At 44.8% G+C, this 15,185-nt stretch overlaps 1 protein-coding gene across 1 annotated transcript in view; it reads left to right on the forward strand.

Annotated features, from left to right (window-relative positions):
- Positions 1-2,987: 2,987 nt before the first annotated feature.
- The window catches only part of TACC2 (transforming acidic coiled-coil containing protein 2), a 201,923-nt gene continuing 189,725 nt past the window's right edge, over positions 2,988-15,185 (forward strand). Inside the window, exons 1-2 of the mRNA XM_061162812.1 lie at positions 2,988-3,065; positions 8,073-8,132. Coding sequence (XP_061018795.1) covers positions 3,033-3,065; positions 8,073-8,132 — 93 coding nt within the window. The 5' untranslated portion in view covers positions 2,988-3,032. The remainder of the gene's footprint in view (positions 3,066-8,072; positions 8,133-15,185) is intronic.

Consider the following 15,185-nt stretch of genomic DNA (forward strand, 5'->3'; position numbering starts at 1 on the left):
TAGCTGACACGCAGACTTTCCGTGGGCCTCGGCCTCCAAAGTCAACAGACTATCCCCGACCGTAAGTAGATGGCAGAGTGGTACCTCCCCCCCTGGTGCTGGGGAAGCCTAACGCGGGGCAGTTCTAGAGGTCACTGGGAGAGACTTGCAGACACAGTCAGGCTTCCTTCCAGGAGGTTTTGAAATTTACACCAAGCCAGAGGCAGTTTTAAAAGCTAGTTTAAAAAACCTAGTTCAACAGATAAGTAATGAGATCCTACTGTATAGCACAGGGAACTCTACACAGTGCTCTGTGGTGACGTGCAGAGGAAGGAAATCTAAAAAAGAGGGGATAAATGAATATGTCGAGCTGATCCACTTTGCTGTAGGGTAGAAACGCACACAACATTGTAAAGCAATTGTACTCCAATAAAAATTTTAAAAAGTGAAACCTAATTTAGATGTTCTGATTCTTAAGGAAATTTATTGAATTTTATTTGGTGATTGAGTTTGAAAAATTAATATTGCATTGAATCATGTGTAATTCCAGCTGCGCAGTGGTTCAGCCTGACAGATACAAGGAAGTTACTTTAATGGAGAAGGGCACAGGGATTCTAACAGTCACCATTGTTTCCTAAGGAGGCATCATTTTGCAAATGAACAGAAAAAATAAACTGAAGTCATTGATTTTAAATAAATGAACATTTTACATTCTATAAGTGAGCATATGTTTCCTTTTTTTGGTCCATCTTATAAACAGCAAAAGGCAAAAAAGGATTGAGCAATTGCAACTTTTTGATTAAAGAGTTAGGAGGGAGAGAGTTGATCACTACAGTGATGCCACTTATAATTTTCTTTGTTGGGGGCATTTTATTTATTTAATTTTTAAAAAGCATTTTATGTTGGAGTATAACCAGTTAACAATGTTGTGATAGTTTCTGGTGGACAGTAAAGGGACTCAGCCTTGCCTATACATGTATCCATTCTCTTGGGGGCTTTTTAACTGGACTTGTTCAAAAATTTATATTTTATTTTCCTGGGACTGTTAATTACACATAGTATGTGGTAGCTACTCACTTAGTGTTGGTTGAATGGCTAAGCAAATCAACGGACATGTTTTATTTTGAGTAAGTCCATCACTGAAGTTTTCTGAGGAAATGCCATGATGACAGTCATCCTGTCATGGAAGAAATCTTGAATCAGAAGGAAGGAGACTGGGGTCTGTTTCCAGCTTTGGCTTCTCCAGCTGGGTCTTTGGCAAATGCCTGGCCTTCTCTGCAGCCTGTTTTCCCACTCGATTAAATTGGTGATCTCTAAGGCTCCAGCTCAAAAAGTCTGTAATTTAATTTATTTATTTACTGAAGCATAGTTGCTTTAATACAATGATACGGTGGGGCTTCCCTGGGCGGTCCAGTGATTGAGACTCGATGCTCCCAATGTTTGATCACTGGTTGAGGAAGTAGGATCCTGCATGCCACACGATGCAGCCAAAAATAAAAACAAAATTGTTCTAAAAAGGCATTTATTTTATTAAAAAAATACAATGTTGTGTTAGTTACTGCTGCATAGCCAAATGATTCAGTTATACACACACACACACATATATATATATATGTGTTGTTGTTGTTTAGTCGCTAAATTGTGTCTACCCATCTCTTTTGTACCCCATGGACTGTAGCCTGCTAGGCTCTTCTGTCCATGGAATTTTCAAGGCAAGAATACTGGGATGGGTTGCCATTTTCTTCTCCAGGGGATCTTCCCAACCCAGGGATTGAACCCACATCACCTGCATTGGCAGGCAGATTTTTTACCACTGAGCCACCAGGGAAGCCAATACATACATATACACATTCTCTTTTAGAATATTATTTTCCATTATGATTTATCATAGGATATTGAATATAGGTCTCTGTGCTATATAGTAGGACCTTGTTGTTTATCTGTTCTATATATAAAAGCTTACCTGGTAGCCATATTGCTGCCAATGGTGTTATTTTACTCTTTTTTATGACTGAGTAGTATTCCAGTGTGTATCAAGTACCACATCTTCCTTATCTGTTCATCTGTCAGTGGACACTTAGGTTGCTTCCATGGCTTGGCTATTGTGAATAATGCTGCTATGAACATAGGGATGCATGTAATTGAAAAGTCTGTAATTTTAAAAGCTTTCTGTAACTTGGTTTCTCCACCTGGAAAAGTGAACAAATAGTCCCACTCCTGCTTCTGTTACGGGGTCTCAGAGCTGGAACTCTGTTGGGTGATGCCAGTAGACATCCTGGGTTTCTCCGTGGGCTGTGTGGGAAGCAGCTTCATTACAATGATGATTAATAAGCAGTGTCATCAAGTGAGCCCGATGCAGTGACTCTGGGTGTCCGGGCAGCAAGCCGCCTTACATGATTATTTATTCACTGTCTGGCTACAACAACCCATTTCCCTCAGCAAGAAGACCATGCTGCCTTCAGAGAAATATGTGCAGAAGTGAAACTGATTTGCCGAAACAAGTGTTTAGAGTAAAAAAATATCAATACCACATGTTCCCGAGGAGCAGTGGATTTCACGCCTGCTAATGTTAGGCACCCAGCTCTGCTGTCCCCGACGGTGGGACCCCAGCCACGCTCTGGATTTCCAAACCAAACACAATTGGAAACAGAAAACGCTCTGACAGCAGCATGCCTCATGCTCTCCTTGGCAAACCAGCCCCTTTTGTCACGCCGTTTGTATATATCCGTATATGTGTACATTGGCATTAAGTCAGAGACTCAGTAACAAACTCGTCTTTCAGAAGTGTCTGCCAACTGTGGGTGGGAGTTAAACACCAGCCTGTGCTGGGAAAGACGCCTGGGTGGCACTTCGCAAAGGAAAACCCTTCAAAAGCAGTTTTCCATGATGTGACTCTAGAGATAAACACTCCCCATCATCTGGTTTTTAAGTTCGGGGAGATGAGTAGGCAGAGAAGCCCCAGACCTGCTTCAGTTTTACGGATGTGCACACCCTTTCGTTTCTTCCAGTCGGCACTGGTAAACCCGGAGGGACGCTGAGCACCCTGCGTCGTCATGGGCAACGAGAACAGCACTTCAGGCAGCCAGGTGGGTGTCTCGGGGCCTCCCCTTGGCCTGCACGGGGCTCCTGAGCGGCACTGACTGGACTTTTCAGCCTCTCCTCTCCTCTCTGTATGCCTGTAGGTGTTTTTCATTCCATTTTCAGAAGTGTTCGTATTAAGTGTATGTTAGTCCCTCAGTCAGCTCAGCCGTGTCCGATTCTTTGCGACCCCATGGACTGTAGCCCCTCAGGCTCCTCCGTCCATTGGATTTTCCAGGCAAGAATACTGGAGGGTTGCCATTTCCTTCTCCCGGGGATCTTCCCGACCTGAGCATCGAACCTGGGCCTCCTGTACTGCGGGCAGGTTCTTTACCATCTGAGCTTCCAGGGAAGCCCTTTGTAGTAAGTCTAGCCCTGATTTTATAAATTATATAAAAACTAGTTTTACTTCTTATTCTATGCTTTTAAAACTGACATAGGAGAGTTTGGCACATCCCCCCCCCCACCCCGGATTTTGCCCCTCCCCCATCCACTAACCTACATGGATATAGCAGAGGTTAAAATAAAACCATTTCCACACTTCCCTACCACAGCCTCCCCAGGCCACCCCCCCCCCCCCAAAAAAAAAACCAAACTTATGGTCTGGAAAAAGTAGTTTTAAAATCTATCAATGTTGAGGACATTAAATGTGAACTATCATTTCCATGTTAGGTAAGGTTTTCAGAATTGAGGAATAGACTTTGCTTAATTGTGTGTAATATTGGGATATTAAAATAAATACAGATTTTATCTTAAGTTTGAGAGTTGTAATTCAATGCCCTGGTAAGCAAAATTAGGGAAACACTTTCCCATTGATCTGACACACAACTGAAATCTTGGATTAATAGTACAGAGTTTTTTGGATGAGAAAACCGAACCTAAAAGCCAATCTTGGGCAATTCATTTTCCCTTAGCTTTTTTTCTTCCCTACTATCTTCTCAAGCAGGAAAACAGGAATCATCAAAAGAAAAGGTAGGGAGTTTTCTGTTGACCTGGTGGTTAGGATTCTGGGCTTTCACTGCTGTGGCCTGGGTTCAGTCCCTGGTTTGGGAACTGAGATCCTTTAAGCAGTGCACAGTGTGGCTAAAAAAAAAAGGTAAAAAGATAATATTTATTTACTTGCCTGTCTGTTCTGGGTCCCAGTTGTGGTGCACAGGATCTTTAGTTGTGACATGCCAACTCTTAGTTGGGCGTGTTAACTCCTAGTGGGATCTAGTTCCTGGAACAGGAATTGAAACTGGACCCCCTGAATTGGGAGCACAGAGTCTCAGGCACTGGATCACCAGGGAAATCCCTAAAAAAGTAAATGAGAAGAAAAGAAAAGGTGGCCAACTTTAATCTTTAGGGGCAGAGAAGAAACAGTGATGGTGTTAAATGGCTAGAGGGGGGTAATAAGGAGAGGTGGGGATTGTAGCAAACAGGGGCTTCTGTTCGATTATCTAAAAGAGAGGAAGGTCCTGTAACACTGGGCCCACATTCCCACTTGGCAACCTCTGCTGGAGTTATTATTGAGAGAGTGGTGGATTGACATGGTATTGGAAGATATAATACAAAGAGATACTTCCCTGGTGGTCCAGTGGTTAACACTCCGCCTTCCAATGCAGGGGGTACATGTTTGATCCTTGGTTGAGGAGCCAAGATCCCACATGCCTGGTGACCAAAAAAACCAAAACAGAAAGCAGAAACAATATTGTGACAAATTCAATAACGACTTTAAAAAAAGAGTTCCATGTCCAAAAAAAAAAAATCTTAAAAAAAATTTTTTTTTTAAAAAGAAGTAATACAGAGAGATCCCAGGTACCTTTTACTTATTTACCCCAAGGGCAATATTTTACAAAACTAGAGTATAGAATCACAACCCAGATACTGACATTGCCACCATCTAGATACAGAATATTTCCAGAGGCAGAATTTCTTTTGTTGCCCTTAAAGCCACACCCACCTCCCTTGGGGCCCTATTCCTAACCCCTGGCAATTTCTAATTTGTTCTCCATCTCTATAGAGATGAGCTGGAGAATATTATACCATGTTACATAAGAGGAATCATACAGTAGGTGACCTTCTGGAATTGGCTTTTTCCACTCAGCATGATTTCCTGGAGATTCATCCAGATTGTTGTGTATGTCAGTAGTTCATTCTTTTTTATTGCTGGGTAGCATTCCCTGCTACAGTTTGTTGAACCATCATTTAGTGAAGGACATCTGGGTTGTTTCCAGTTTGGGGCTACTACTAAATAGTAGCTGTTATGGACATTTGTAGACAGGTTTTTTTTGGTGAACATAACTTTTCATTTCTTGGACATAAAGCCCAGGAGTGCAGCTACTTGGTCATGTGGTAATTGCATGTGTAGTTTTATAAGGAACCACCAAACCATCTGCTAGAATCCCTGAATTACTTTACATTCCCACCAGCAGTGTCTGAGTGAGCCAGTTTCTCTGCATTCTGGCCATCAATTGGTATTGTCACTGTTTGGTGTTGATGTTCTGATGTGTCTGTTGTGATATCTCATTATGCTTTTAATTTGCATTTTCCTGATGACTGATGATGTTGAACATCTTTTACATGCTTACTACCATCTGTTTATTCAGTTTGGTGAAATATCTGTGTCTTTTGCCCATTTTCTAACTGGATTTTTCTTACTGTGGAGTTTTGAGAATTTTTATAATGTCTAGATACTGATCCTTTTTCAAATTGTGGTTTGCAAGTATTTTCTCCATTGGTAGCTTAACTTTTCATCCTCTTACCAAGTTCTTTTACAGAGAAGCTTTTAGGAGGTACAATAGATCAGCTTTTCTTTTTATAGATAGTGCTTTTGGTATCTTCCCTAAGCTGAGAGGAATTTCTACCTGAATATAGACACAGTTAAAGTAGCTTATGTTTTCTCTCCATTACCTATACTAAACCTCACTGTCCAGAATTGAAGGCTGGTTTATTTCAAATAGATACATAGAAATGGAACTGATGCAACAAATGGAGGGTATTTTTGAAAGACTCTTACTATATATTAATAGCTATATCTATAGCTGTATCTCTATACAAAGTGCTTTCTAGAAAGGTGGTGACAATTTATATGTTTCTCAACAGGCTGTGAGGGCCCATCTCACTATATTCCTGCAAGCAGTGACTATTTTAGTGTCTTAGATTGTTATTGATTAGGGGTAAAAATGCTCAGCAGTTTAAAGACTCTCACCCACACTCCTCATCTCCTGCCAGCTCCCAACCCCAGGCTCCCTCCCCACGGCCCACCTTCCTGGAGCAGGCAGATGTTTTCCTGGCATCACAATTTTTTACATTTCCAGCCTGAGCCAAGTGTGACCCAATGGGGCATCACGGGTTGCCTTTAGGACTCCAGGATTAGAACAAGGCTTGCCTTCCTGGGAGAAACAAATGGAAATTAAGCACAAGTACATTTGGCTTCAGAGCTCAGGGTCCCCCATGGGGCAGAAACTCCAGTCCCATCTTTCTACCACCTCCTGGATGTCTCTGCGTGGATGACTCACAGTCACCCCAAGCTCTTCAAACCTGAGCTCGGCTTCCTTCCCTGATCCTCCCCTCTGCACTCTCTCTCTTGGGTACCATGACCTATCCTACCATTCAAGACAGAAACAGGAATCACCTCTAACTCCACCTGTTCCCATTCTCTGCCTTTAGTACATTGCCCTGTGATTGACTGATTAACTAGTGGGCTGGCCATTTAGTTTTCCAAATTTCTGTTTAATCAGGACTGCTTTTGGTTATGAGAGACAGAAGCCCATCTCCAGCAGCCACAAGCAGAGAAGGGGCTCATCTGTCCTAAAGAACTGAGAGGTCCTCGGAGAGGGTCTGGCTGCAGTAGTCGCTGGGGTTCAAAAGATGTCGCTGGAGATCTCTTCTCTCTGGATTTTGCTCTGCTTTCCTCTCTGACGTCCTAGTCCTCAGGGAGGTGCCCCCAGCACTATAGGCAGCTCCACGCTTTTTCCAGCTGATGGTCCAGCCTCTGATCAGCTTCCTCTAAGGAATCTGATGGGCCCTGATCTGTCACGTGCCTTCTCTGGCTAGGATCAATCGCTGTGTCCTGGAATGAGGGACAGCTTGAGTCATGTCCCCATGCCTGATGGGGAAAGGTGGCTCCAGGCCAATGACAGCCCCATCAGTGTAGCTTAGAGCACTTTCGCAAAAGACAAAAAATGCAGCATGTGTTAGAATACACGTGGATATAGATGTGTACACACATGGATATGCATGTATATATACACATACATGTATATATACGTGTGTATCATGTATGTGTATATCATACATACATGTATGTATATATACATACATGTATATCATACATCCATATAATATGTGTTAGAATACACATGGATATAGATGTGTACACACATGGATATGCATGTATATCATACACATACATGTATAAGTATACATGTATATATACGTGTGTATCATGTATGTGTATATCATACATACATGTATGTATGTATATACATACATGTATATCATACATCCATATAATATGTGTTAGAAGTCCTGCCTTCTAACAACTTTTTTCCTCTTCATTCCCGTCATCACAACTCTATATCCTCACAACTGGGTCACTGCAAGCACCTCCAAAGTAGTTCCTCTGCCTCCACACCTTCTCCCATCCCACTCTTGCTCCCAGTCCTCTCTCTCAGAAGCTTTTTCTCTGTGAAGATGCACTTGGAGGTGCCTGCATCCTGCTTATAAGTGAACTCCTGGAGGGAAAGATGCAGGTCCAAATGAACCTCTCCTCGCAGATTAAGGAGCAGGCGTTGAGAACCAGCAACATCCCCAGTGCAGTGGATGAGAGATGGGTCTTCCTAGTCCTGCCTAGTCCTTGCCTCCTTCAGACACCCGTGGGCTGCAGGTCCTTCTCCTTCTGTTGTCTAACTTCCCCTGGGTAGTGGTGGGCAAGGTGGGAGCACCTCCAGCAAGTTAGGGTTTCTCTCTGGTTCTTGGGAGGATTACCATTCACTGTGGCCCATCCTAACAGCAAGACACTTTGCTTTCAGCAAGAGGACTCTGGCTTGAATAACGTCATCCTGTGGCCTCCAAACCCTGAGCCTCTGCAGGTACCAAGAGACGTGCTCTGCATGGTTTGCTATCAGACCCCTTCCTAACCTCTAATTGGTTGCAGACTTTGGGCGTGCTGTGTTTGTTTGCGTTTTTAGTTTTTCTCCTCCTCTTCCTTCTCTCATTGCCTCCTCCTGCCCACCTCAAATAAGTGATAAAATACAGTAAAAATCTGCAATATATGTTTGGATTTTTAAAACTAACATTTTAGTGTGTCTACCAAACAGTCTGGGCTTCCCTCGTGGCTCAGTGGTAAAGAACCTGCCTGCCAATGCTGGAGACGTGGGTTCGATCCCTGGGTCAGGAAGATCCCCTGGAGGAGGAAATGGCAACCCACTCCAGTATTCTTGCCTGGGAAATAGCATGGACAGAGGAGCCTCACGGGCTACTGTCCACGGGGTCGGACACGACTTAGCAACTAACCAACACCCAAGATCTGGCTGGGTTGCTATGCTGTGAGATGCTGAATATGGCTTATGCTCTCAAGGTAATGCGACTGCCAATACTTACCCTTCCAAACATTTCTGCTTTGATTTCCTTTATGCTGGAGGGAGGCTGAGTATGGGATGGTGGCCACCCTTTGCCACCAGTGGACAAAGCTGGTTTGTCCTAAGGAATATTGCCTTCCCGAGCGCCTTCAGTGTGGGTGTGCATCGTGCAGCTGGCTGAGTCCCCTAGTTTGAGCTCTTCCTGAAGTGTTTGCCATCCACTGGGAAGGAGGGCGAGCTGGGGGCTTTGCCTCCTTTTCACGGAGATTTTTCCTGGAGACAGTGTCAAGGTAGGTGTGTGCCTGTGGGTGCGGTCAGTGTGAGGGGATAAAATGTAGCCTGCTGTGACATCCGCACACCCAGAGGGAGGCGTGTTAGTCACCCTTAAGGTGTGTTCCTTGCTTTAAGGAGAGTAGCTCTGCCCACCAAGGGTGGCTTCCAGAAGGTTTGCTTGGTGCTATTGATGAAAGTAATCAATAATAAGAACAGAATTTTACTTGAGCCAAACGTAGGCCTAGCCCAGAATCCCAGCTTCCCAGATTACTCTGAGAAACTGCCCCCGAGAGTTTTCAGAGGAGGAATGACTTGAACTGATTAGATATTTTTTTTACTTTTAAAAATGTATTTATTTATTTGGCTGCACGGAGGGGTCTTAGTTGTGGCATGCCAACTCTTACTTGCAGCATGTGGGATCTAGTTCCCTGACCAGGGATTGAACTCAAGCTTCCTGCCTTGGACCACCAGGGAAGTTCCTGATTGGAGATTTTAAAAAGTTGTGGTTGCTATGTTGAGCGCGGTCTTTAGGGGGCAGAAGGCAGGAGTAGAGAAGGGACGTTGATTAAGAGGCTATCTAGAGGTCAAAAAGATAGATGATTATGGCCTGGAATGAGGTATCAGGGAAGAGGGTTCCTGGATTGGGGATGTATTTTGAAGGCAGAGAGAAATGCCTAATGAGGGATCGAACCTATAGGATGGGAGAAAGACCAGAACCAAGAGGGAGCCCTAGGTGTTGGGCCTGAGCCTTTGGGTAGATGGGAATGTCATTTCTTCAGATGGGGAGGATGGGAGGAGAGGAAATTTTAGGGAGAAGGGAGAAAATCAAAGGTTCTGGTTTGGCATTAAATCTGAATGCCTATTGGGAACTACAGTGAAGAGATCTAGTGGGCATTTGGATACATAAGAGATGGGGCATGAGATGTATATTTCAGTCATCAGCACAAATGTTTAAATGCATCTGACTGGACCTCTGTCCATGGGATTCTCCAGGCAAGAATAATGGAGTGGGTTTCCATTTCCTCCTCCAGGGAATCTTCCTGACCCAGGGGTGAAACCCGAGTCTCCTGTGTCTCTTGCATTGCAGGTGGATTCTGTACTGGTTGAGTCACTGGGGAAGTCCATTGGGAGAGAGTGAGGGACTTGATTAACTGGAGATGCTTCAACATTTAGACATAAGCCCAGGGGGAAGTGGGAGAACCAGGGTGTGTGTGTGTGTGTGTGGGGGGGTATTTCTGAAGGAGTTGAAACTGACTAAATACAAAGGAAAATGAGGGACCTAAGCGATCATGAGTGTCGAGGAACAGACAGGGTATAGTGGCATCAGACGCTGCCGACGAACAAGGAGCAGACAGCTGTCTGTTGAGTTGATGACGTGACAGCCAGATGAGGAAAGCCTCATGTTGCCCTGCAGGTCCTTGACAGGCACAGGTCCAGTGAGGACTGGGATGCAGGTTGCAGGGGGCAGATCTGATGCGGGAATTGGAGACAAGGAAGTGGAGAGAGGTGTGTCGGTCATCCAGGAAGTTTTCCTAAGAAAAAGAGCAGAATATTGGGACAGTAGCTAGTGGAGAAAGTTGCCTGGAAGCTTTAATTAAATACTGAAGATACTGGATGCCAGTGGGCTTGTGGAAGAGACAGGGACCAGTGGAGGATGGATGAGAAAGGTCGGCAGAAAGAAGGCTGACCTTGAACGTTTGAGAGGGAATGGGGCTGGAGCAGAAGTGGGCTTAGAGGACAGACATTTCCACCACTGTGGACTAAGGGAGAGAGGACAAAAGCAGATAGGGCTGGGATGGCTGATAAGGGTGCAGAGAAAGGGGTGCATGTGGTGGGTGGTGGAGATGAGGTCAGAGGAGGCAGGAGGTATACTAATCGTGGAAGCTGGGGGGATAACAGGTACCTGGGGAGACTGGACCTTCATGTAGTTACCGAGGGAAGCTGGGTACGAGCCATGGTAGGACCTCTTCTCATAGTCTCTTGGCAGTAGGCCAGCAAATTAGCTTAATGATTTTTTGCTACTGGCATTTTTGGGATGCAACTGATGTGTCAAATTAATTATTCACCGTTTTACCTTAAGAAGTCAAGTTTAATAACATCACAATTGTCCTATATCTGGAATCTGCCCAAGAGCACAGTTATTTCTTCCTTCATCAGCACAAACACTCTTCAGACTGGAATTTAGTCATGTGGCCTTGGTTTCTTGTCTGTATTCCCAAGGGAAGAGAAGTCATTGGTGGGGAAATTCACACACGCAGACTGGACCAACTTCATCCATTTATTGAAGGTTCCTTAGTGACTGAGGCCTTTTGACCTTAGAGGAGACTCAGCCCCTCCTGGATGCCTGTTCCTGCATGCTGAGTCCTACTTGTTACTCCCACTCCTTCCCTCCGCTGACTGACTCACTGAGGCCTCCTGGCAGGCGGACTGCTCTCAGGAAGCCCAGAGCAACCAGAGTTACTAAAATGCACAGCTGTGACTCAGAGGCCTTTCCTTCCTGGTGACTCGTCTTCCTGTGGGCATCAGACGTGTTGGCTGGGAATGAGAAGGAAGTTGTGTGTCTAACCAAGGCTGTGGAGGGCGGCCGGCTTGGGGGCAGGAGGGCGCAGTGCCGTGGGAGGTCACTAGAGTGACGAACAGTGAGCCAAGGGCAGCGGAGCGGCCTGAGGCTGAGCTGCTGACCAACGTGCCAGTTAGTCTCAGGGTCCTAACTGGTGTGTCTTCTTCAGAACAGAGGTGGAGGTGGTGTGGTAATGAGGGTAGCCTCCCTCCAACAGCCCTTCCTGGGGTTTCATGCATCTGGACTCTCACAGAAGGGTTTATGGTGAGATAAGGGCCACGTCAGCCCACAGCCCCAACACCTGAAAGCGGGCATGACAGTGATTCCGTGTTCTTTCCTGAGTGTTTGGTTCTGGGGAGCCCTGCAGAGACACCTGAGCTCTGAGCACATGGATTCCAGAGTAGAAGGGCAATGCCCATCCCAGCCGGCTTTACCACCTCTGAACTTCCTCTTGGCCTTGGGGCTGTCGTGGTACCCGTTTATGGCTCTGACAGCATGGGGAGGAAAAGAAAGACAGTCAATCCTATTATTATTTTTTTATTAATATTATGGCTTGACTTAAAAATATATGATCATTAAAAATGCTCTTTTAAAGCAATTCCATCGTCTGGATGTTTCTGTAGTTTGAAAAAAAAAAAAGGATTTTCAACTATAGAAACTGTGGTCAATGCTGTGAAGCAAGAGGATGGGTGCAAGGACACCTGAGCTGGCCCTGGGTATCCCGGAAGACTCTCTGGGGGAGCTGGAGGATGAGCAGGAAACAAGCGGGGTAAGGAGGGTTGAGGGCAAGTCACTGCACAGGCCTCCCCAGCCCAGACCTCACTGGGGAAGGTCTTCCTGATTCTGGCTCAGGGCCCATGAGGCAGCTGGGTCTGAGGTTCATTCCTGAAAGCGACCTCAGCACTGTGGCTTCAGATTCTCTGACATTCAAGGAGCAGAGGACCAGGAGGACAAGAGAATCTGTGCTATGCGAGGCACCCCAGGGCATGCTTCCACAGGCTGAGGTCAGCTGTGGCTCAGGCACTGTGTGATTATTATTTTGCTTCTAGGTAAATGGCTGCTAAGTATCTGCATGGGCTTCCCTGGTGGCTCAGATGGTAAAGGATGCTTGCCGGGGCAGGAGAGGAGGGTTCGATCTCTGGTTCAGGAAGATCCCCTGGAGAGGAAATGGCAACCCACTCCTGTATTCTTGCCTGGGAAATCCCATAGACAAAGGAGTCTGGTGGGCTACTGTCCCTGGCGTTGCAAAGAATCAGGCGTGACTTAGTGACTGAGCACGCACACAGGTACACAAGTATGTGCATATGTTTAAATCTACAAATGCCTGGGATCCCAAGTTCAGCTTGGAGGGAGTCTCTCTTATTTCCGGAGGAACCCAGGGCACTCAACATTATGACAGCCCTGGCAGAACAGCATCTTCTAATAGTCTACTGACAGTAAGTGGGCACCTGGGATGATTTAAGTGTGCTTAATGAGAAATAAATTGAATAAAGACAGTTAAACAGCATGACTGCAATGCTGGTAACAGTGGAGAGAGCTTGTTTAGTATGACATCTGATGGCCCAGCCCAGGGGGTTGGTGCTAATTTTTTGCTGGAGTCATTATTAAAGTTTGTGAACTGCATGGCTCCAGGTTTGGCCGGATGCCGCTTCTGAAGAATAGGATTAACTGTTCTAACTCCAATCTGAGAAAGGCACTGGGGCTCCTAGTTAATGAGTTCTGAATCAGTTTCTTCTTTATAATTATAACTAACATGTATGAGTGTCTACTATGATCTAGCCTTGGACCTTGTGCTTCACACATATTATTTTATTTAACCTTCGAAGCAACCCTGTAAATATGATTCCTCTTTTCCAGATATGATACTAGAGCCAGAGAATCTGAAGGCTTACGGCTAAATATACACTGTAGTTTGGCTTTGAACCCCTGTACCTGGCTTCCTGCACCCTTGTTCTTTTTTTATTTTTATTGGACTATAGTTGCTTTCTTGCACCCTTATCCTTTTTTAAATTTATTTATTTTTAATTGGGGGCTTCCCTTGTGGCTCAGCTGGTAAAGAATCCACCTGCAATGTGGGAGACCTGGGTTTGATCCCTGGGTTGGGAAGATTCCCCTGGAGAAGGTAACTGGAGGATAATTGCTTTACAGTATTGCATTGATTTCTGCCATACATCAACATGAATCAGCCATAGGTATACATGTGTCCCCTCCCTTGTGACCCTCCCTCCCACCCCGCTGCGTTATCACAGAGCCCCAGATTTGAGCCCCCTGTGTCACACATCAAATTCCCACTGGCTATCTATTTGACATATGGTGATGTATATGTTTCAGTGCTATTCTCCCAATTCATCCCATCCTCTCCTCCCTCCACTGTGTCCACATCTGTTCACTGTGTCTGCATTTCCGTTGCTGCCCTGCATATGGGTTCATCAGTACCATCTTTCTAGATTCCATATATATGAGTTAATATACAATAGTTGTTTTTCTTTTTCTAACTTACTTCACTCTGTATAATAGGCTCTAGGTTCATCCACCTCTTTAGAACTGACTCAAATGCGTTCCTTTTTATGACTGAATAATATTCCATTGTATATATGTACCACAACTTCTTTATTTATTCATCTGTCAGTGGACATCTAGGCTGCTTCCGTGTCCTAGCTAGTATAAACAGTGCTGTAGTGAACATGGGGTGCATGTGTCTTTTTCAGTTACGGTTTCCTCAGGGTATATGTCCAGTAGTAGGACTGCTGGGTCATCAGTTCAGTTCAGTCGCTCAGTTGTGTGACTCTTTGTGACCCCATGGACTGCAGCATGCCCGGCCTCTGTCCATCACCAACTCCTGGAGCTTGCTCAAACTCGTGTTCATTGAGCCGGTGATGCGATGCAACCATCTCATCCTCTGTTGTCCCCTTCTCCTCCTGCCTTCAATCTATCCCCAAATCAGGGTCTTTTCCAATGAGTCAGTTCTTCAAATCAGGTGGCCAAAGTATTGGAGTTTCAGCTTCAGCATCAGTCCTTCCAATGAAATTTCAGGACTGACTTCCTTTAGGATTGACTGGTTTGATCTCCTTGCAGTCCAAGAGTCTTCTCCAACACTACAGTTCAAATGTATCAATTCTTTGGCGTTCATCCTTCTATATGGTCCAACTCTCGCATCCGTACATGACTACTGGAAAAACCGTAGCTTTGATTATACAGATCTTGGTCGGCAAAGTAATGTCTCTGCTTTTTAATATGTCATCTAGGTTTGTCATAGCTTTCTTTTCAAGGAGCAAGCATCTTTTAATTTCATGGCTGCAGTCACCATCTGCAGTGATTTTGGAGCCCAAGAAAATAAAGTCTGTCACTGTTTCCCTTGTTTCTCCATCTATTTGCCATGAAGTGATGGGACCGAATGCCATGATCTTAGTTTTTTGAATGCTGGGTCATGTGGTAGTTTTGTTCTTAGTTTTTAAAGGAATCTCCATACTGTTCTCCACAGTGGCTGTATCAACTTACATTTCCACCGACAGTTGCACCCTTATTCTTAAATCAAGTGTCATGCTACTTTAGCATGAAAATGAATAGATGTATTAAAGAAATCCTAGAGGAGCAAAAAATAAGATTTATATCTGTATTTCAAGTGCAATCATGTAAAAAAAAATCACAGGACGTTACAGTCCATCTGACAACCCCAGTTCTGAATAAAGGGACTCTGCTCTATTTGGACAGGTTTTTTTTTTTTTTTTCTT

Source organism: Dama dama, chromosome 15 (genome assembly GCF_033118175.1).
Source record: "Dama dama isolate Ldn47 chromosome 15, ASM3311817v1, whole genome shotgun sequence".
In the NCBI taxonomy this organism is placed as follows: domain Eukaryota; kingdom Metazoa; phylum Chordata; class Mammalia; order Artiodactyla; family Cervidae; genus Dama; species Dama dama.